Source organism: Etheostoma spectabile, chromosome 4 (assembly GCF_008692095.1).
Source record: "Etheostoma spectabile isolate EspeVRDwgs_2016 chromosome 4, UIUC_Espe_1.0, whole genome shotgun sequence".
Classification (NCBI taxonomy): Eukaryota; Metazoa; Chordata; class Actinopteri; order Perciformes; family Percidae; genus Etheostoma; species Etheostoma spectabile.
The window spans coordinates 18,501,022-18,524,647 of record NC_045736.1 but is presented as its reverse complement, the minus strand read 5'-3'; the positions used below and the strand labels follow the sequence as shown (position 1 = coordinate 18,524,647).

General features: G+C 39.2%; 1 protein-coding gene across 10 annotated transcripts in view; it reads left to right on the top strand.

Moving 5' to 3' along the window:
• Positions 1 to 23,626, top strand: part of scn8ab (sodium channel, voltage gated, type VIII, alpha subunit b) — a 64,034-nt gene that overhangs the window by 28,416 nt on the left and 11,992 nt on the right. For 4 of the 10 annotated variants that reach the window (XM_032514547.1, XM_032514546.1, XM_032514544.1 and 1 more), the window contains 16 exons: positions 904 to 995; positions 4,526 to 4,747; positions 4,964 to 5,027; positions 5,603 to 5,744; positions 6,647 to 6,853; positions 6,939 to 7,220; positions 11,311 to 11,667; positions 12,942 to 13,074; positions 14,046 to 14,284; positions 14,865 to 15,038; positions 15,451 to 15,807; positions 15,939 to 16,112; positions 16,274 to 16,570; positions 18,176 to 18,293; positions 18,471 to 18,625; positions 19,408 to 19,581. In XM_032514547.1, coding sequence (XP_032370438.1) covers positions 904 to 995; positions 4,526 to 4,747; positions 4,964 to 5,027; positions 5,603 to 5,744; positions 6,647 to 6,853; positions 6,939 to 7,220; positions 11,311 to 11,667; positions 12,942 to 13,074; positions 14,046 to 14,284; positions 14,865 to 15,038; positions 15,451 to 15,807; positions 15,939 to 16,112; positions 16,274 to 16,570; positions 18,176 to 18,293; positions 18,471 to 18,625; positions 19,408 to 19,581 — 3,187 coding nt within the window. Of the gene's footprint in view, positions 1 to 535; positions 628 to 903; positions 996 to 4,525; positions 4,748 to 4,963; positions 5,028 to 5,602; positions 5,745 to 6,646; positions 6,854 to 6,938; positions 7,221 to 11,310; positions 11,668 to 12,941; positions 13,075 to 14,045; positions 14,285 to 14,864; positions 15,039 to 15,450; positions 15,808 to 15,938; positions 16,113 to 16,273; positions 16,571 to 18,175; positions 18,294 to 18,470; positions 18,626 to 19,407; positions 19,582 to 23,626 lie in introns of all 10 variants that reach the window. The other 6 variants (XM_032514552.1, XM_032514550.1, XM_032514549.1 and 3 more) reach the window with 6 other exon arrangements.

The following is a 23,626-nucleotide window of genomic DNA, read 5'->3' as shown; positions in this document are numbered from 1 at the left end:
GCAACTTTCTCTTTAAGTTTTACTGTAGATTAGACCACCTTTATAAATGTCATACTTGTTACACTTGGTGTAACTGTATATATATATATATATATATATATATATATATATATATATAGCTGTAGGTCTTACCAAACTTATCAACCAAAATTAATTCAGGGCCAGTATTTCGTTTCACATCACCTCCACTGTGATCATAGATTTGTTTCTTTGCTGCTGTTTCCTGGCTTTTAAAGACTAGACTAACTAAAGTTGGCATTCTCTCCTGCTTGGTTATTAAGACTTGCAGTAGCTGAAAACTGTTTTTTAGACATTTTTTCTGTGTGTTTTAAATAATTTGTGCTCGGATATAAGATGGATTTAGCTAAGTACTGCAAAACCGGTTCTAAAGACAATTGCCCACTGCATCTTTAATCAACATCAGCCCATCATACCACATTGATAATGCTTATTAAAATATTGTGTAACAATTTATTGTTTTTTTCCCCTCTGTTTGGGATGGCTGCTGAATAATTGTATCTGATCCACCTTGCAGGTATATAACAGAGTTTGTAAACCTAGGCAATGTGTCAGCTCTGCGTACGTTCAGGGTTCTGAGGGCTTTGAAAACAATTTCAGTTATCCCAGGTAAGACAGTCCAGGTGTTTGTTTGCGGGTGGGCGAGTCACGGGGTTGATGTTAGGTGTGGTTTTGTTTCAGTCCCTCTCCTCTTCTTCCTTCGTTCTCTTCCCACTGGTTGGACAGGCGTTCTCTCTCTCACCGTGGTGTCCCCTCCTGGTCTTCGATGGTGGTGCTGGTGTCGTGCTCTTGCGCGTACATGCGTGCGTGCGTGCGTGTGTGTTGTTATCGTGTGTGTTGTGTGTCATGGGGTTTTGTTCTGTGTGTCATCCTACCTTGTTACAGATATATAACAGAGTTTGTGGACCTTGGGAATGTCTCGGCGCTGAGAACGTTCAGGGTTCTCCGAGCATTGAAAACAATTTCTGTCATTCCAGGTGAGACTCCCATTTAAACACTAAGGCTGAGCTTACGTTATTTATTATCTATTACCTATTACCTATTACCTGTCTTTATTTCTATTACTTTATTTTTTAAAGAGGATGTTTTAGAATTCTTCATTTTTTTGTTGTACTTGTTTTACTCTTTTTACTTTTTTTTTTAAAATCAAAAATGGTAGCAATACATTTTTGATAGGCTTAGCAGTCTACTGGCTTGTGGGCTCACATGTCCCATGTGGACAGTTGGGCTTATGCAGCACATCAGGACACCTATCTGTCTTGTATATTTCTACTTCAAGTTAAATAGAAATTATGGTCTAAATAAAGTGATAATATAGTGGAAGTCTTTAGATATTGTTTCCAAGGAGTTGACTTTCAGGATGTCATTATGAAGGGGTTAGATTAACAAACCAATTTGGGGGCAAAACATGATCATGAGTAAATCTGTCATCTCTTTGCACATCTGGTTTGTTTTCAGTTTTATTTCATATATTGATCCAAATTTTCACAATCTGACTTCTTGTTTCTAAAGACTGTTTGATTCGCTAAGACTGCCAAGCCTAATTTGACAACATATCAGCGCTGCATGAAGCTTTGAGATACATGCTTTCACAAGTTTGGCTTTAAGGGGCTTTTCTTTTGGATTTTGTTATCTCTTAGTTAAAGAATTATTTGAGTAAGGCTTAAGATTTTTTTCTTATTTCCTTTGAAGATCTTTGTCCATCCTGGGAGTAAAAGGGGCACAAAAATACTAAATATCATAAATAGGCAACATTCCATGTATATGTGTCAGATTCAATGGGATTTATTTCCAATAACACAAGTTTATACGTTTGCGCATACACGATATCCACTCAAAATGCTGGTATAATAATGTGACACTGAAGTACTGTATTTCAGAAGATGCACATAAACTGTACATGCACACACACACACACACACACACACACACACACACACACACACACACACACTCAGTAGAGTACAATAGGCTCAGCCTCCAGCATAGCACTCAGTTGTGCTCTGGGCTTAAGCAGCCTGAGGGCTCGCCCAGAACTACAAGAGTGGGAGAAAGATTGGCCTGGGATGGCAACGGTTCTTTGGTTAGGGCAAGGTCCCCATCACAGGTTTCAGACAGGTGATGACACCGAGTCAATTCCTTCAGCCTTGGCGTTTAAATGACCTGCATGCCACCTCTCATTGCCCATCCCCCCAGCCACCAACTCTTCCTCGCCTGTCCTTTCTTTCTCCTTTTCACTTCCTGCTTTGTTGACTGAGCCTGGTTCTGTGCGCCGTTTGTGGTGCTGCTGCGTTCAGTTGATTTGTTGGATGCAGTATAACAATTAACTGCAGCTAGTCAGGAATGTTCCCATAGATGGACACAAGTAGTGAAGGAAAGTATAAATAATACAATGTCTCTTCTCCAGATAAAGATCCTAAATCCAGTTGTAGTGCTGTCTGTTTTTCCTCAGTGGAAAATTCATCAGACAGCTTGTCTATACAACACTTACGTGGGGTAGTTACCGGTAAAGTGTAAAAATGAAAATGTGTCTTTCTAATGGAAACATCCCATACAGCTGCAGGGTTTGTTGTGGTGTTATGTGTTTTATGAAGAAAAAAAAACTGAAAGTTTAAATTTGAGAGAGAATTCAAAAGTAGTAACATAATATGCACATCTGCTCAGGTGATAACAAGCTACCAGTTAGAATTTGGATAACATTTCCTACCGAGTTTGCACAGTAGTTTTCCCAAAACAGGCTTCTTTTTACAGTAGACTTTTCTTAGAAATTAGGTTTTTCTAAAATATAATGCCCAGATGTTTGCAGTTGGGACATAAGTGTTTTGTGTTTTTTAATGCCTCTGAAAACTTGGCAGATTTAAGCTGATTTTCTAGAACATGAAATAGTCATGACAAAATAAGTATAAATCAAATTTTGAGCTTGGAAAAAAACATCCTCAGGTATAATTAATTAAGAGAGTTCAACCGTGTGGTTTGATCTCCTCTGATTAACGGTGGCCCTGCAACATGAGTAAGCTACCCAACAACTGTCATCAGATTCCAAGTCAAATGTTGGTAAAACCTGATTGGTGCATAAAGAAAGTGCTGATAAGTATGTTACACATAAGCAGTTCAGCCTATAATGATACTGAAAACAGTCAAGTGGTGCTTTCAAAGGAAGTAAGCAAGAAAAAAGTAAAAAAACAGTGGAAAAGTGAGTGAAGTTTTTTAGGTTCTAAAAGCTACAAATAATCCACATAGCCTATTTTACTCTTATAACTTTATTTGTATTCACAGGGAGATTCTTCACTTTCTAATGACACAAACATATGTGTAACACACGTCTTAAAATGTATCCCACTGCTTATTAAAACTTTAAAACAGATGACATCCAGTTCGATGATATGGATCTGAATTAGTTAGTACTCATAATAAGTAATAGTAGCCTGAAGCCTATCAAAATGAGCAAGAAATGAAACAAGCGAGACAAATTAGCACAGGAAATGAGACAGGGTTTCTCCTCCCAGGAGACGTGGCGATGCAGGACAACTTGTTTTTCTACCTTTGAGCTGAAAAGTTGTGCCTGCAGATAATGACTGGAGCTACATTTTTGTAATTACCTAATGGGAATACCTGTGTTATTACAGCACTAAGCTTACATTATTTATGTTTGGATATCAGAGAATTCCAATATCTGTGCTAAATGTCTTTCACACCCAGATATGGTTGTCAGCGTTCTTCTCTGAAATTACTGCTGCGGGTTTGATTGTGTTGTTACTGTGCAGTAGTTTACAATACAGAGCAATTAAACAATTTTGTAGCAATTACCTTGTTAGACGTAATAATATGGTAGACTTATTATAACATGTTTATACATGATTTAAGTCCTCAGATCTTGATCTTGACTGAGTGCAAAACAATTCTCAGGTAAAGCTACAAAATAAAGAGCTACTTTTAACAGTTGAACAATAAACTTCTTATCCCTGTGGACACCCCAACCATTTTACTTTTTTATAATTGTATTGATTTTTTTTGTGTTACATATCAGCAAATTTGACCATATCTGTGATATCATTTTAGGCTGAACTACAGATTTCCATCTAAGCAGGAATGACTGTAAGAACAACAACATGCACCATTTCTGGTCTTGAGGGTCGGCAATGTTGGCGTAGGTGCTTGAGAAATAATTTTGATGCCTGCCAAGGTTAGAGTTATGTAAGAGGCTGCCCAGCACAGGGTTAAATACAGGATTAGATATCAGTTACCTAACTTAACTTTTTCCATGCTTGACTTCAGTCAGCTCTGAATTGCGGCTATAAAACCAAACTCAGTGTGCGCACTCTTGCAGTGCTATAATTTGCAATTCTTTTTATTTATGTCTATATGTGTTTGTTTGTGTGTGTGCATTTGAATTTGTATGCTGGTGTGTGTATGTGAGTTTGTCTCTTTTCATGTATATGCATTTGTGCGTTTGTGGCTGTGTGTGTGTGTGTGTGTGTGTGTGTGTTTATTGTGTATTAATTGACAGGCCTGAAGACCATTGTGGGTGCTCTGATCCAGTCTGTGAAGAAGCTGTCGGATGTGATGATCCTGACCGTCTTCTGTCTCAGTGTCTTTGCTCTAATTGGACTACAGCTCTTTATGGGGAATTTAAGGCAGAAGTGTGTAATCTGGCCAATCAACATGACTGAGCAATACCTGGCAAATGGCAGCAGGGGCTTTGACTGGAAGGAATACATCATGAATGACTGTGAGTGGTTACATTGACACTTGATTAAGTTGGGCATGATTACGGTACATTAATGGGACTTAACAAAAAGTGTGTGCATCATGGTAACTTTCTTTTTCCTTTATATTTCTTATGTTTTATTTTTAACTTGCTAATATATAAAGTAACAGACACAGTGACTTAACCAACACACATATTTGCCCAGTGGCTAATACAAGTGACTTTCTTTTTTTACAGCTAATTTCTACTTCCTTCCTGGTCAGCTTGATGCTCTGCTATGTGGGAATAGTTCTGACTCAGGGTAAGTTAGTGCTTCACACACTAAATGCATGCCTCCATATTCATACTGCAATGTTTTCAGCAGTTGTCTTACATTTTTCGGTTGTTCTTTCGCACATCTTGTGTTTGACACATCATCACTAATCTAACAGGGCCCTCACGCCTCCTCAAGCAACTTTTTTGGGCCTGATGGAGGTTCAAGCCACATAGGTTTTTGCACACACAAGAGAATGTTATTAGCATTTAACCAATAAATTGATATTACTGACACTAAAAAAGTAGACATACTATTTAAACAGTCTAAGCAGTTAAACATGTATTCAAAATTCATGAGTCAGACTTGCTTATATCATAAAATATTTAGGTTAATTATATCAATATCTTTCTCCTAACAGTGTACATGTAATCATGCATGCACAAGCAAAAAAAACACATTAAATTATTAAGACTTTTTTCAGGCCCATTTTCATGGTCCTGTTGTATCTTAGACTGTCAGTTGTGCTTGTATCTACCTGTATATTTCCAACTGTGTTGATGCTGAAGTGGCACATTCATTAATTTCTTAAGTTACAATTTTTCTCTTCCTGTGTGTTTTAGGCGATGTCCAGAGGGCTTTATGTGTATGAAAGCCGGAAGGAACCCTAACTATGGGTACACCAGCTTTGATAGCTTTGGATGGGCTTTCCTCACCCTTTTTCGCCTCATGACCCAAGACTTCTGGGAAAATCTCTACATGCTGGTAAAGCAGTGTTTTCCTAAATGATTCTGTCTGTCATCCTTAGTCTCAAATTGATACGTTCATGTTCAACAGAAGCAAAAAGCAGCACTGCATATTTTGTCACAATATGACATATAAAGTCTTTGACCCTTCTTGCACCTGCTTGAGAGACCTTTATTAAAGCCTCTGTAGTTCTACCCAGAGGAGAAAAACAACCCCTAAGCGGTATTAATGCTGTTGTCCTTAGTTCATCATAAAAAAAATATATCATCATCCTAATACCTGAATGATTCAGCAAAGGTGTCTCTCAGCAACTCTTGCCCATCAGTTCAGTTGCCCTCTAAATAAAAAAGGAAGGGGACTAGCCTATATATTGTAATTGTGTTTGTCTTACATGCAGGAAAAGAATAATTTTAGTTATTTGAATTTGTAATAAAGCAATAAACAAAAGTGGATTGTTTTTGTTAAATGACAGTCAATTTCTTTGCCAATCTTCTTAAGATACCACTGAACCAGTAGTACATCTCTGCTTTTTTAGTCTTATAACAAATGATAGCTTCAAAATTGCACTACCATGACCTTTCACTAGTTTTTCTTACCTGTTCCTCCTCCAGGCAGCCATAATAGATTCACTGCATTTGGCAAATAGGCCTGTCACTGTTTGTGCGTGTGTGTGTGTGTGTGTGTGTGTGTGTGTGTGTGTGTGTGGTGTGTGGTGTGTGTGCGCGTGTGTGTGTGCGCGTATGTGTGTGTGTTTGTGTGTAAAACCGGGACCTCCTGCACTCTGATTCTTTACTGTGTGGAGGTTTTTCTTGAAGAAAGCCTTGGACCAGATATATTTGATCAATTTGACAATATGTGTGTGATTTCCATGTTAAATAATTCTAAGTCTCTGATTTGTTCCCTGCTTTATCTGTGTGTAGACTCTACGAGCTGCAGGGAAAACATATATGATCTTCTTTGTGCTGGTCATCTTTGTGGGCTCTTTCTACCTGGTGAATCTCATCTTGGCTGTGGTGGCCATGGCTTATGAGGAGCAGAACCAGGCCACTATTGAGGAGGCGGAGCAGAAAGAGGCAGAATTCAAGGCCATGCTGGAACAGCTTAAGAGGCAGCAGGATGAAACACAGGTTGGTCTTACTTTCTCCAACACACATACACTTTTACCTGTTTTTCATAGTTTATGGTTATCATATGTCTTTTTTTTCTTCTCAGGCTGCCGCCATGGCCACATCTGCAGGCACTGTGTCAGAGGCTGCGTTAGAGGATGAAGGAGGAGGGCACTTGTCCCGCAGCTCTTCTGAGGTGTCCAAGCTTAGCTCCAAGAGTGCCAAGGAGCGTCGAAATCGCAAGAAGAAATGGCGTCAGAAAGAGCAGGAGAAAGAGAAGGGAGACAGTGAGAAGGTTGTTAAGTCTGAGTCAGACGATGGCAGCAAGAAAAGCACCATTCGTTTCCCAGGAAGCCGGCTGGGGAGGAAGACATCCATTATGAACCAGGTAAAGATAGCAAGAAAAACTATACAGTAAAGGCAGACTGCTGTTTGACTTATGCATATACATCTACTAATGCTATACACACATTTCTACTGATGTTGAAAGAATTATTGGGTGTTTTAAGTCACTCAGCAATACCTTCCCCATGTGACACAGCTGAGGTAGTTTGGCCTCAGCTTGCCTTCTAATGGCATCTTGATGCTCTTTCTGCTGCTTCAGTGGTATTGCTGATGGCTCTTCCTTGCCTGGCTCTCTTTTTTTTATAATTAGTAATTTATTAGGTTTTTGAACACAACTGTTAAGTTGTGTTAAAAAACTTAGACACATTGTTGTCAATATTGTAGTCTGCATTACAATTGACATCTTTACCTATATCCCATAGTGATGATAGTGTGAGTAAAAATAAAATAAAATTAAGGATTAAGACAAAAGAGGTAATAGAAATTAAAAAAAACAGAAATCAGAAACAGAAAATAAAAAACAGACATGGATCAAATGTACAGTTTTACTATAAGCACCACACTCTCATCTGGTAGCAATATATTGCAAATACTTTTCTGCCCTGTCATTGATGTTGAAAGACACGTTTGCCAACTCCATGCTCCACTCCTGGAAAAGTCCACTGCTCCACAGTTTGATGTCATTTGTGGATCATTCAAAACATACATTCTCAGGCAGAACTCCAAGTCAGTCCGGGTAATGTTTTCAATGCGATCGTGAATCTTTAGCCAGTAGTTCTGAATCATTGGACATTCCCAGAGCAGGGGAAGAAGAGTCCATTCCAAGCTGCAGCACTTCCAGCAGTCTGCCTTATCCCTCAGCTTCAGCCTAAACAGCCAAAAAATCTTAAACTGGATTAATCTAATTTGAATGTCTCTTGAAACCCTCTTAGTGTTTTCAAAATACGATCCCACTCTTTATGTGTGACATCAATGTTCAAATCTGCCAACCAAGTTAACATTGATGCATGAGATAGGGTAACAGTCTTTGGAAACAACATGGCATAAAAGATCGCAGCCTCGTGCCCCAAAACCATTATTCTTGTGGTTTGAGAGAGAAGGTTTGATTGCTGAAGCTCTATTTTTCTCCCTATGACAGTAACTAACAAATGGCATAATTTTAAAGACTTCCAGAAATTATATCTGGGCAGATCGTATTCACCAGTCAACCTTTCAAATGACTTTATATTATCCCTCACATATAGGTTTCCTAGTGTAATAATTCCCTTTTCCCCAGGAGCCCCTGCCACCCTTATAGATTGGCACCTGAAGCCTCTCTAATTTTATCCTTAATAATAATAACTCCCTACTGACTGAGCTACTGCCTTCTTGCATGTTTACCATTCCAAAAGAACTTTTTGCAACTTTGGTTGAACCTTTTAAAGTACTTTTGGGGTATTGCAATAGGAAGACATTAAAGCAAACAATTCAACCTCGGGATACAGTTCATCTTCAGGACGTTGACCTTTCCTCATAATGATAAGAACAGTGTTGACCATCTATCCGTATCTAATGAAATTTTATTAAAAAGTGCGTCCAAATTCTTTTCATTTATTTTATTAAATAGGTGAAGGAAGAAAATGCCAAGATATTTTATGCCTTCAGTAGGCCAGTGAAACAGCCCCGCCTGAAATAAAGTTTTTGGGCAGTATGAAGTCAGTGGAAGGGCCTAGCCTGGAAAATGTCCTCCGCGTAAAGCAGAAGCTTATGTGTAGACATAAGCTTCTGCTTTCTGACATTCATTTTACCTCCCTGAATATCCTGATTATCGCGAATAGCTGTCGCGAGAGAGAGAATATCTATCCATCTAAGAAATGTTTGACCAAATCCAAAAAGTTTTAAGCGTATGAAACACATACCTCCATTCCAGCCTAAAAAAACGCTTTCTCAGTGTCATGGGAGAGATCTGCTGTTGGATCGTTGGAGTCCCGCACCAACCACATAATATTTATAAGGCGTCTCACATTATCACAATTTCTGAATTTCTTTGTCTAATAAAGCCCACTTGGTCAGGATGGATAAGTGACCCAAGTGTTTTATCCAATCTATTTGGAAGAATTATATAATAGTCTGTCTGGCCCTGAACAAAAGATATTCATTTTTTGGGGGGTATTATAACATTTTATTCATATTTAAGGTGGGTCAATTCTTTTAAAATAGATTCTAATATATTTCTTTTTAATTTAGCTTCAGTGTTCTTTATTCTCCTTTCTAGATCTCTGAGTTTAGCAGCATTGACCGTCTTCTTATGAGAAGAATATTGAATAATAAATCCCCTTAGAAAGGCCTTTTTGGCCTCCCAGGCCACTTTGGCAGAGGGAGATGTGGGGACATTGGTCTCCAAATACCGCCTAATTTGGGTTTGAAGCTCTTCCTTAAATCCCACATCTTGTAATAACGATAAATCAAAACACCACATCTGTGATCTTTCTGTTTCCTGATATGGGGTCATTTGTAGTCTGACCATTGGATGGTCTGTTAACAGAATACTATCAATTAAACAGGACAGTGTGGCAGGCAACACGGAACTAGAAATTACAAAAAATCAATTCTTGAATAGACTTTGTGGGCTCCTGAGTAGTAAGTATACTCTCAGTCTGTTGGGTGGTTCAGCCTCCACAGATCTGTTAAGCCCATAGATAAACACACTCTCTTAACAAGCAAAACAGATTCTGGTATTCTACTTAATGTTGGTTTGCTTCTATCAAGGATTATGTCAAAGACAATATTTATGTCTCCTCCCAGAATTATGGAACATTGTCCAATAATTCTCATGCAACTTCCTTTCTAAGTCTATGAAAAAATTAAAGCAACACATACTAGTATTATAATTATTCTGCCCTCCTCATCTTTGACCTCCCTCCTGAGCCTGAACTGTAAGCCTTTGCCAATGAATACAGCTACTCCTCGACATTTAGATGATCCCGCACTAAAGGACACGTGTCCTACCCATTCCCTACATAATTTAACCGATTCCTGGGGGACAACATTGTGTTTCCTGGAAGAATACTACATCTTGTTTTTTAGTTTTCAGATGTCCCAGTAGCCCAGGTCATTCACATTCCAGGATGAATAAAATAATGTCCTCCCACTGGTAGTCATAAGCAGTCTTAATGTATTTTACTGTAGGATAAGTGACCATTCTATTACGATTTAAGATCCATGGTGTCGCACCAGATGCGGAGGCGTTTTCTATGCTCTGGCTAGAGATTGCGCTGCACCTTGCTGTCCAACCGCCTTGCCTACACTCACTGATTAATAATTAATAATTTCATTCCCACCTTACAGTATTTTACATTAATGCGGTTATCATGTTATAACAGTGATTGAGCATGATTAAGACAAAAGCTATTCATTCTTCTTTTATTATGGTTGTGTCACTCATTTTGTGATAAACACATGGTTAAGTACAAGGAAACTTCTGTGATAGCCTTGGTATTTGTATTGGCGTTTTTCCATTAATGGTACCTGCTTGACTCGACTTGGCCGCGGTGCCCCGTCCTCCTTTTTTCATTGCAGATTAGTACCGCCTCATGCGTGAGGCGAGCCGTGGCTAGTCGTCAGAGCAGGAAACTGCCGTGACCTAACGCGACACACACACAGAACGTCAAAGGTGTTATTTTTGATTCTTGGCATATGACTGTTACCACAGCCAGAAGACAAATTAGTTTCCAAAGAAGCTGGAGGCAGCAAAAAAAAAAAAGTTGGCTAAACTACTTAAACACAAGGGGTTTGTTCAGGACACCCCCGGTCTGTTGCTAGCAATGATGACTCAGTGAATAGTGACGATTCTCTCCAACCAATAGGTAGTCTGCAGCTTTCACGTCACCTTTTGGTATTGCCTCAGCTCGCTTGGAACAACCCGTGGAAAAACGCCATATGTAACATTAAAGCCAGAAATCTGTTCGGTGTGCCTGTATCCTTTATTTTCCTTTTATATTGTTCTGTCCTCTGGTTTATTTCTTGTTAACTACAGTATGTGCCCCACTTACCCTCTTACCTCGTCTGTCCCTTTTATTTATACATCAAGTAACTCCTGCTGTTTTTAATAACTCCTCAACTCTTCCCCTCCGCATCTGTATCTCCCTCTTCAGTCACTACTGAGCATCCCAGGTTCACCCTTCATGTCGCGCCACAACAGCCGCAGCAGCATCTTCAGCTTCAAAGGCCGTTCCAAGGACATGGGCTCAGAAAACGAGTTTGCCGACGATGAGCACAGTACAGTAGAGGAGAGCGAAGACCGCCGAGGCTCCCTGTTTATTCCTTACCGCCGCAACAGCTACAGTGGCTACAGCCAAGGCTCATCACGCATTCACCCGCTGGCACCCCACTCTGGAGGGAAGAGGAACAGCACAGTGGACTGCAATGGCGTGGTGTCTCTCACCGGCCCTGGGCCCGGCAGACGGCTTCTGCCTGAGGTGAAAATAGATAAGGCAGCCACTGATGACAGTGTAAGGACGTCCATGGGACACCAATACAGTTTAGGCATGATGGTGGTGGCCCTGGCCTCTGCAGCTTCACAACCTCTTTCCCTTGGCTCTTGATCGTCTTTTCCCTAACTCAGTAGATCCTTTCTCCTCCCCTGAATATTTAAATTCTGTTATTGTTTCATGTTATGCTGATATTTAGTTTCCCACTCTGATCTAATGCCCTTATTTCCACTGCATCTTTTTTTGACAGCTCCAAAAGACACTAACCAGCTGAAAAATGATCCACAAACTCAATGACTTACCAGCATCATGATGACCATTTTATTGATTAATATCTAACAATAATGCAATATGATGTCAACCGCCGTAGTTACCCTAACAATTCTTTCATCAAACCTAAGCATATACAGTCATTGTCATTCATTAAACACAAAACTATCAAAACATTTTACAGGAAGAAAAAAACTATTTCTGCCTCTTAGGGGCTTTCCACATCCATGCACACACTGTTTCTTATTCTTGCTTTTGTCTACCCTCTATTTCTTTCTTTCTTTTACTGTCTTTCTGCCTCCCTCTATTTCCTTCTTGTCCTCATTCCTGAGCCACTGGATGGTGCAAGATCAAACAGAAACTTTTTCTATAATAATAATAATAATAATAATAATAATAATCATTCCAGCTAGCATGGTGGACTCCTCTTTTATTCTCAATGTACCTGCTTTCACATTTTTTTCTTCTTAAAATGTAGCATGGTATAGCAGCAAATGATGTCTTGAATTCCCCCCTGTTCTTGACATGCATGCCATTGCATGCAGTTTAATGTTGGTTACTTAGGGTTGTAGCTATCTTATGTACAGTAAGCAATGAATTGTTTAGAAACTGTACGGTAAATTCTCAAATAAAAGCCAGTACATCAATAATGGTTGCTTACTTAAATGTAATGCATAGAAAGCAGGGAAAAAAGTATAAAGTCAATAATAGTTTTGTTGCATTAAAGTCCTAGTTCTCTCCTTAGTTGTGGTTAAGTAAGGCAACTATTTGAGAATTGACAGTATAATTTGAAGTGTGTTGTATGATATTTTGCAGGAAATGCTTACATTGAACAAATCAGGTATTTTGAGGAATCATACGTTGTAAAAAAGATTTTATGATCTGAAGTGAAAAGCTGCATTCATTCTTTTGAGCAAACCTATGGCATAATTCATTGTTAAGATAGCTTAAGAGCATGATTTTTAATATGTAATGTTTGTTGGTATACTACCTCTCACAGACATTGTGTCTTTCTCTGAGTACAGACTACTGACGTGGAGATTAAGAAGAAGCACTCTGGCTCTCTCATGGTATCTGTGGATCAGCTCAACTCTTCCTTCAAAGGAAAGGACCGTGCCAACAGTCAGATGAGCGTAGTCACCAACACACTCTTAGAGGGTACAGACAGTGAACATTTTTCCTTTGACTTTTTGAATTTAGACCTTGTACCAAAATATAATTTGTATTATTCAGACTAAAACATTTAATGAGCCTGGCATTTTAGACGTGTAGATAAATATGTGTTATTGTTATACATATGCATACTATCTGCATTAGATCTGGATATGGAAATTGCAAGTAAAGGTATGAAGGTAGCCTGAAAAGACAAAAAAAACTGTCAGCTGTTGTCTGCAATTCATGGGAAAATTCTTACTCACAAACATTTGTGAGTAAGAATTTTGTGAGTTCCATTTCATTTCACCTTAATGAGATATGATACCAATTCAAGCCAACTGTGGTCTAAATGTTGCACTAGATACCATTTGCAATTAAATCTCATATTGATATTTTCCTGATGCATACAAGGCATCCAGATACAGATGGTGTCTGTTACCCACCAGGAGGTTTATGGAAGACACAATAAAATTGAAAAAGAAACATTTTACTTGGGTGACATAGATCTCATTTGTACTCATTGGTAGATACGTATATTAGACTAATAGATCGTTTTGGTTTTAGTCGACTAAGCCCTAATATGGATGGAACCTTCTGTCCATATGGATGGAACCTTCTGTCCATATTAGGGAGGGAGCGTACTTGGCGTTCGTATATCATCCATATTTCTGCATGTTTTCTGAAGTCTTAGGAATACAGGAAAAACAGAGCCGTACCACTGCAAACTGCAGGGGCAATGTAGACAATGTAGCCAGTAGTTGCAAGACACAACTATATGACACAAAGAAGAAATGTAAAAATGTGACTGCAATGCTTAACAACCATGCCAATGTAATGCATGCATGAAAGTATGTGGGCAGTAATGGTTACATTGTTTGAAATTTACATGTTTTTTTTTCATAAAGGGAGAGGAAATTAGACTTTTTTTTTTTTTTACCCTTTTTTGTTTCTGTCTTCTTCATCTCTTCCTGCAGAGTTGGAGGAGTCTCAGAGGAAGTGCCCTCCTTGTTGGTACAAGTTTGCCAACATCTTCCTCATCTGGGAGTGCTTTCCTTTGTGGCTGAAGATTAAGCACATAACTTACTTGATTGTCATGGACCCATTTGTTGACCTGGCCATCACCATCTGTATTGTCCTCAATACCCTTTTCATGGCCATGGAGCATTACCCCATGACTGACGAATTTCAGGGGGTTCTTTCTGTTGGCAACCTGGTGAGAAACTGCAGTTCTTATTTTGTCCTTTTTTGTACCACTGCCACTGGACCTCATTGTCTCTCTCAGGAGTTACAGAATCATTGCAGGTTCAGTTTCAGGTCACTCTCCTGCTTCCGTTGCATCATACTTACCTCAACTTTACCGAACACACAAACACACACACACACAATAGCAGTTATAGTAATAAGGCTTGCCACCTATCGGCCCAGGACTCATTTGACAGAGTACATATTAACCAAATGTACGGCAGGAATTTAGATTTTTTGTTTTGTGCTCAGTGTAGTAAGTAGTGTGGTAACGTCATGCTGCATCAATATAGTAGGTGTACCTCAAATGTCCAACGAATAAAGCAGTCATAAATCCCACTGAAATCCAATTGGTTTAAATTTAATTTTCATTGTTCTCTGTGTACACATGTATTATCCTGTTTCACCAGAAAATACATCACATCACATTTCATGGAATGTATTTATATTTGATTTTGTGGGGAGATTATAAATTCAATCCCAAATTTATAGCTATGCCTGGGATGTTCATCCTGTCATTAACTTTATGCGGTATTTGTGTGGATCCACAGGTTTTCACAGGCATCTTTGCTGGGGAGATGTTTGCCAAGCTGATTGCCATGGATCCCTACTACTACTTCCAGGAAGGCTGGAACTGCTTTGACGGCTTCATTGTGACTCTGAGTTTAGTTGAGCTGGGACTGGCTGATGTGGAAGGTCTGTCAGTGCTCAGGTCATTCCGATTGGTAAGTGGAAGAGAGTAGAGACAGGGATGTCTGCATTTGTTTATCTCTTCTGGTTGTGCAGGCTGAAATGATTAACTATACACATATTAATCTTTTAACTGTCACACTTTGCATAGTGCTGATTATTATTATCATCGTCATCTACATCATCATCAAACTTTTTCTATTTGAAGCTCCACATCAAGGCTGACTTTAATTCTCATAAGAGCTTTTATAACTAGTAAAACATCATTATTTTGTGTAAAACTGTTCACCCTCCTAATATTTACATCTTGCGCTTGTGCCGGACCAAATGCCAAACACGGGTTAAAATCAAATAAAAAACATGAGTCAGTTAAAATCCAACCACTTTTAGATCATTGTCCTAAAATGAATAACTGTGGAATAATCCTGTGTCCTGTTTCTCTTGTAGTTAAGAGTGTTCAAACTAGCAAAATCGTGGCCCACCCTCAACATGCTGATCAAGATCATTGGTAACTCAGTGGGAGCTCTGGGTAATCTGACCCTGGTGCTGGCCATCATCGTTTTCATCTTTGCCGTGGTGGGCATGCAGCTGTTTGGCAAAAACTACAAGGACTGTGTGTGTAAGATCGCCCCGACCTGTGAACTGCCTCGCTGGCACATGCATGACTTCTTCCACTCCTTCCTGATTGTGTTCAGAGTGTTGTGTGGGGAGTGGATTGAAACCATGTGGGACTGTATGGAGGTGGCAGGACAGACCATGTGCCTCACCGTCTTCATGATGGTCATGGTCATCGGAAACCTGGTGGTAAGAAAAAACCAAAGATAACATAGTGTAGATGCTATTTGATGATAGTAGCCCGCTGTAGTTTTCCAGTTGTGAACCATCCATTTACTGTGAGGGCATGGGTTCCAGCTTTTATGGTGTTTGTTTCTGAGGTGCTGAACCTGTTCCTGGCCTTGCTGCTGAGCTCATTCAGTGCAGACAACCTCGCTGCCACAGATGACGATGGTGAACCCAACAACCTCCAACTTGCAGTTGCCCGCATTAAGATAGGGATTGCCTGGTTCAAGGTTAACATGCGGATCGTAGTAGCCACAGTGCTGAAAAAGGTACCATATAATAAAACATCTATATGCATGACCGATTTTTCATTGTTGAATAACTTGAACTATACCTTTTTATATAAATGTCTATTTTTGTCAGAGTTATATGATGGCATTCTTGTTTTCTAGTAACCTTTTTTGTTTGTTCTATTTTCTCACTCTGCGAGCAGCCTATAGAGGATGAACAGAAGCCTTTGGATGAAATGTACGAGAAGAAGCTCAACTGCATTGCAAACCACACAGTGGACATTAACCGTGAACTGGACTATGCTAAAAATGGCAATGGCACCACCAGCGGGATTGGGAGCAGTGTGGGAAAGTATATGATTGACGAGGACTACATGTCTTTCATCCACAACCCCAACCTCACTGTCTGTGTTCCCATCGCTGTTGGCGAGTCAGACTTCGAAAACCTAAACACGGAAGACTTTAGCAGTGAATCGGATGTGGAGAACAGTAAAGATGTGAGTAGGAAGGACTGGTAAGAGTATGAGAAGGAGGAGAGATGTAAGAGGGATGGCAGTGGTGATGCCCTTTAAGAGTTTATTGATATTTTGGTTAAAGTATTGCTTGGTGGAGGGACATCATGTGATGGTTTTACTTTGGACACTGATCTGGCCCAATTCAGAGATACTCTATAGCTGTAATATTCCTTGAGTTTAATTAATTTTGTGTCAATTTTAGTAATTTAGCTCCTAAATTTTTAATTTAACATGGTCTAAACAAATGCTACAATACAGTTATGTTTACCTAAATGTGACCTAATCATGATGTAATATAAGGTTTCAAGGGGATGTAATAAGTCGGAGTGCATGTGTGTGTGAATGTGTGTTTTTTGGGGGGGTTTTGTGCCCATGTGGCATTTTTTTGATCCATTAAGCAGAACTGGTCTGAGCTGCCACACTGAAGACATTTAGTTCACTTGACATTTTAGAACATCCATTTAGACATGAAAGCTCTAACACTGAGCCTGAGTGCTGACCCAGCAGACCTGCAGGCAGTCCAGGCAAGACAACAGACAGAGAAACATACTGTCTATTGTATAATATGAATGTGGGAGAAGGGTAAGCCAGACCCAAAACTTGTAGAGAAGTCTGACGCGTGGGTGACTTTGACCTGGTTTGTAGTAGGAAGAAAGATGATAATGCGGCAGCATCACTACTGTACCTGCACCAGGTTCATATTCCGCAGGGCTCCCTCAACCAACCCCACAACAATCTTGTGTGGGAGGGAGTTTACACAGACTGAGCTGCTATCAGCCAATCAGAAAAACATGGATCCATCTGGCTGTTTGGTAAACTAGAGAGAAATATAAAAGAGAGGGAGCAGGAGAGAGTGTGAATGTGGTCCTTTGCTTACGATTTAAGATTATAAAGTGCAGTATCATCTTCTAGTGAATTAAATTGGCTGAGTGTCTGCATGTGCACAAGTATGTGTACACTTACACTTGTGTACACTTGCTGGTGTTTTACTAGTTTGCCCTGCCTCACCTTGACCTATTGTTGAGATATGACATGATTTATTGGCACAGGTGAACTTTATCAAGCCATGGTTTTAATGCCTGAAAATAAGAGATTTCACATTGCTCTTTACTATACCTAACATATTAGTAGAATGAGAATTAACAGTTATAGACATCCAAAATATACTACTTATATAGGAATACAGGCAAAATGTACTCTTTTGTTTGGAAGTGCTTGTACAAGTATTTAATACAAATGAATGAATCCTTTCATCACTGAAGAATCTATTTTCATGCATGTATAACAATGACCCTCGTTGCCAGTGTAATCAATTACGGGTCCAGTATAATTACTTCCTTGTGAATCTGTTAATATCTGCAAAGTAGGCAGTAGCAGAAGGAGACCTAGCTACACTACATGGCTACAACATGTATATCTCTTGCAATAAATCATGTCATGCATATAAATCCAAAGGGGCTTTATTGTAATGGCTGTACTGGCACTGGGCCGTATCGATATGCTTTCAGCATCTCACTGCTGAGCCTGTAATGTTCAGAGAGATAGTCAGAGGTTGAACTGATCTCTTTGGTCCTCTGTTTGTCCTAGCTGGATGACACTAGTTCGTCTGAGGGCAGCACAATAGACATCAAGCCTGATGTGGAGGACGTTGCAGTGGTGGAGGTAGTGGAGGAGTATGTTGACCCAGAAGCTTGCTGGACAGATGGTAGGTGGTATTTATTATCTGACTATGTTATTACACCAATAAACAGACAGGAATTATTAGGATTAACATTGTATATACTATATTAATGACGTGATATATTTTGCATTGTGTCCTTGGTAGTATTATGCATCCGTCTTTTCTGTGGGTATCAGCAGTTGTGGTTTTTTTGTCATACAGAGTGTGTGGCAAAATACAAGTGCTGTGATGTTCCTATCACTCACGGCTGGGGAAAACACTGGTGGTTCCTGAGGAAGACCTGCTACCTGATTGTAGAACACAACTGGTTTGAAACCCTCATCATCTTCATGATCCTGCTCAGCAGTGGAGCCCTGGTAAGAGCACACACACACACACACACACACACACACACACACACACACACACACACACACCCACAAACACAAATACAAATACAAAAACAAACAAATAGTGCTTTACAGCATTATGAAACATGTAGGAAATTATGTGACCAAAGAAGATACATTCACAAAATAAATGAAACAAGAATGTGGCATTCATTTAAAGTAAATGAACCTATGAACAGAGCTTTACTGCTGCTTTTCTTTTGCAACTGCTCTTGATATAATTGTTGCTAATGGACAGCAAAGTGCCGTAATGCACCAACCGTTCAACCAGCAGAATTCAGCTTAGGTTTGCGGCGAGGAGGGGGGGGGGGGCAAAAGAATGAATACAGGCAATCAAGAATGGAAGAGCTGTGGAAATGAGTCTAATTTGACTTGGCGGAAAACTTCCTTTATCAACTACTTTTCCATGACTATGCACAGTAAACAACTTATTCTCTGAAAAGGTAAACAAAGCAATAATGCTGCTTTACAAAATATAACATGGGAATATGTTTTAGAACAATAAAAATTCAGGTCTGCCATAATTCAGGGAAATTCAGAAACACCCTTTAGAGACAAAAGTATTGGTTGATTAGGATTTCTTGCCATTTTTTAAATCAGTTTTGTAGAAATCAAATATTAAACAAAATGCTGTAAAGTGAGTCTTACCTCACAGTTTACTAATTTTTAGCAACATGTGGAATGTATCAATGGTTAATATTGAAAGAGTTAAGCCATTGTCCATTTGATGATTCTCTGCTGCTCTTTAGGCTTTTGAGGATGTGTACATTGAGCAAAGGAAGACAATCCGCATCATTCTGGAGTATGCTGATCGGGTTTTCACCTACATCTTCATCCTGGAGATGTTGCTGAAATGGGTGGCCTACGGCTTTGTCAAGTACTTCACTAATGCCTGGTGTTGGTTAGACTTCTTCATTGTGGATGTAAGTACATTTGCATACCATTTTGTTGTATAATTAACTAATGTGCAACAATACAAGTCCTTTGATTCAACTCCCTATTGTGATATATGATGATTGCAACATCACAGGAAGGCATGGAATGGAGTGATTGGCTCACTGGTCAACATAACTGTTAAGGCTGACCGTACATGGAGTTAGAATTAGTGGTAGAAAGGTTAAAGATGTTTTAATGTACCGTATTTTTTGCACTATAGGGCGCACTTAAAAGCCTTTTATTTTTCTTTAAAAACGACAGTGCGCTTTATAATCCGAAGCGCCGTATATATGGATTAATTCTGGTTTTGCTTACTGACCTCTAAGCGATTTTGTGTGGTACAAGGCGCTCACGGCGCTAAGTCAAAATGCTTTAGTACGACTTTGGTAAACTCCAAAGCCGCACCGCTTGCAGCATTACGGCTACCGTAGCCAGGAGCGTCGCGGAGTAATACATGCTGTGCTTCACCATAATATTACAGTGTGTGTGTGTATAATGACCCCAAAATGGCACCTGTCAAAAGACACGCTTACGACGCGGACTTCAAACTCAAGGCTATCAGTCACGCAGTTGAACATGGGAATAGAGCAGCTGCGAGAGAATTCAACATTAATGAATCAATGGTACGGAAGTGGAGGAAGCAAGAAGATGACCTGCGCCAAGTAAAGAAGACCACACAGAGTTTCCGCGGGAACAAAGCGAGATGGCCACAGTTAGAGGACAAAATTGAACAGTTGGTTATTGAACAGAGAGCAGCAGGTAGAAACGTCTCTACAGTCTCTATTTGACTGAAGGCAACAGCGTTAGCACGGGACATGAATATTAATGACTTTCGAGTCGGTCCTTCTTGGTGCTTTCGTTTTATGAAAAGACGTAATCTCTCTATCCGCATCTGACAGTTTTTTTCCGCTTAATGCGCGTTATAGTCCGGTGCGCTTTATATATGAAAAAAGATCGAAAATAGACCATTCATTGACAGTGCGCCTTATAATGTAGTGCGCTCTATAGTGCAAAAAATACGGTAGGTAAAACACAGATTCTTTTGATTTTTTAAATAGACCATTGTTTCAAAGGGCTTCTTTGCTTTTGTTAAAAAAAAAAAAAAAGAAGAAGCAAATTAGCAAATGGATCTCAAAAACAAATTCCTTGAACTAAACCTTGGAGTTATAAGTAGTTCTGATAACCTAATGTGTACTTTCCTCTGTAAGTTTTGAGTCAATATTAGGTTAATGTATCTTACGTAACAAAGAATTATTGGGTCACAGCTTGAGAGACACCTTTAATTTTCCTATGTGATATCCAGGCTTTGTTGCAGTGCTTTGTGGGCCACAGTTGCAGGCAGAAAAATTGCTGCAACTTTAAATGTTACTGTTATAAATGGTGGGCATTGGTATGGAGTCAAAATGATGGAAATATTTCAGAGTTCACAGAAATGTAGACAGTAAAAGTGGACATAAAATGTGATGTTTACGTGTAATTACAGGTAAGTTGATAAGAGTGCAATGTTTTTCTCCCAGTGCTCTGTGTCAGTGTCATAGCCTTTCTGGGCTCCATGACAGCAGCACAACAACAGCCCAGACACAGTAAATATGTGTAAACCCTGGTATCAGAGCTGTTGTATAGCTCTGGACTGGTCATTGAGTGGTTTCTCACCTGACAATTACAATTGAGCACATATGGGTTGCCCTTTATTTATTTATTTATTTATTTTTAAAAGATTTTTTGTGGCATTTTAGGCCTTTATTTGTGATGGGACAGCTTAGACATGAAAGGGGAGAGAGAGGCTGAAAGACATGCAGCAAAGCGCCGCATGTCAGAACCAAACCCGCGGGCGCTGCGTCAAGGACTGAAGCGATGCATATGGGCGCACGCTCTACCACCTGAGCTTCCATGCGCCCTGGTTTGTCCTTTTCTGTTAGTTGTGTATGATTAGTTTCACACTTAAATTTCTTCCTGTGTCTTTATTTGAAAAAGAAAAATATACATAACATTGTATGCTTAAAGGCCACATGAAATGATGTCCCTTCTTCCTTAAAATACAGCCAGAATGAACATGGCATGCTTGGCAAATTGCAGGAAATTGCATGTGTGACAGGATAACAAAAGCAAGTGTGAGGCAGGAAATATGGCAGACTTAGTTCTTAAAAATTACGTGGGACCTGGAAGGGGTTGGAAATACAATGATGTGGCAACCAATCACATGTGACGTTCATTGAATACAGCTGCTGACATAAAACTCATTTATGGCGTAGCTTCTGTGCTGATTTGTGCCATTTGTGAAACTAAACCGTAACACCTACAACTAGCAAGCAGTCACTGAACTACATTTGTTTGACAGCATGATTGATCTTTCCACAAGTAGCTGATTGTCAGAAGTGCTAGTAGTGCCTACGAGCTTCGCAAAGTTCTGCCTGGCTGTGCCCTTAATGTGATGTATTTCCTGTTAAAACAGGAAGTTAAGGTGGGGCATAAAACAGCGTAAGATAATGATAATAATTATACTATTAATGATAATGATAGCCAAGGGGATATCAGTTAAGAAGAGAAATGCAGTTGATAAACACCTACCTGCCAGTGCACAAAGAGGTCACTGTGAAATATTCGATGCTTTCCAGTCACAATTTTACGAAAATTTCAAGTTGTCTTTAAATGTTGTGTATTGCCAGAGACTGAAAAAGGATAGGACAATGTAAACAATGATTTCAGTTCAGAGACCTATCTATCTATCTATCTCAGAATTCAGAAAAAAAAGTCTAAATTTGACGTAAATATTCTTTTGGTGTCATAAATAATTGACTATTGATTATACAGCCTAGTCATATTTTTGTGTGTGTGCCATTTTGTACTGTTTTCTGAATTCCCAAAGGAAAATAATTGTGTGCTACTATGTAGTGTACTCAAATTATATAATTTTCATATCTGCATATACAATTGCCAGATACAGTTTAAGTAATTAGTGAACCAATTTAAATACAGGCTCTGACTTTTTTTCCTTTTAACTCATATTGTTTCCTTTACATGTATTTGATTATGTGTTCTATGTTGCTCTAAGTCATGTATCGGTTGGTAAGTTCTCCATTATCGCTAGACCACCAATTTTTCACTGACCTTGACTGTGAGGCGCCAACCTGTCCGTGATTCAATATTAACATCCTTTGTCACATGATAAGGAAGCACTAATGGATGAAGTGTTTCCTGTTCTGAACTTGCCTTTGGGTCTGCCCCAATACCCACAGTTGTGGTATTTGGAAGTAGTCGACTCAAGTGCCTGATTGTGTGTTGTGTTTCCAGTGACTCCCACTGTGCACAGTGCCAGTTAAGACCACAAGCTTGTGGGAGTTTATCAGAGCTCACCCGGATACACTTGATTATTGAAGATATAATTTGCAGAAAAGAGACATAACATTGTACTATATTGAATATTTTGTCTGATAACAGTTTTACATTTCTCAAAAATATATTGATGAAAGGATATGATAGCCTGTTTAATATTTATTTTGAAAGTTCAATTAGTCAATAATATTTTATCAGACTCATTGTGAAAAATAGATTGTTCATTCTAAATTATAAGCGGTGATAAACTTTGTTAAACTATGGAGTTTCTGCCATAATTGTGCAGTATTTGAGTACATGAATAAGAATGTCCAGCATGTCAAACTTCTACTTCATGTCTTTATGCTGATATATTGTCTGTCAAAACAATCTTATAGGCGCATTACCACCAACAACTGGACTGATATTGCACAGTAAACCATGATGAACTGTGGGATACACCAAAGTGGAGCTAGAAGAAGAGTGGATCAAGTCTGGGTTTTTCAAACATAGGACATACTTGCCCACTACCTAGACCTAAAAATTATATTGGGTCATTAAAAAGAAAAACGGTTTATCTCCTTGAGAGTGTTTTCGAAAATGAAATGGATTCCAGCAGTTAGAATATGAGGTTGTTTGGTGGACTTTGTGGCCTAAAGGTGGCAGCACAACAGAAAACCTAATGACAGCTCCAAAATGGAGTGTGAATGTACTCATTAA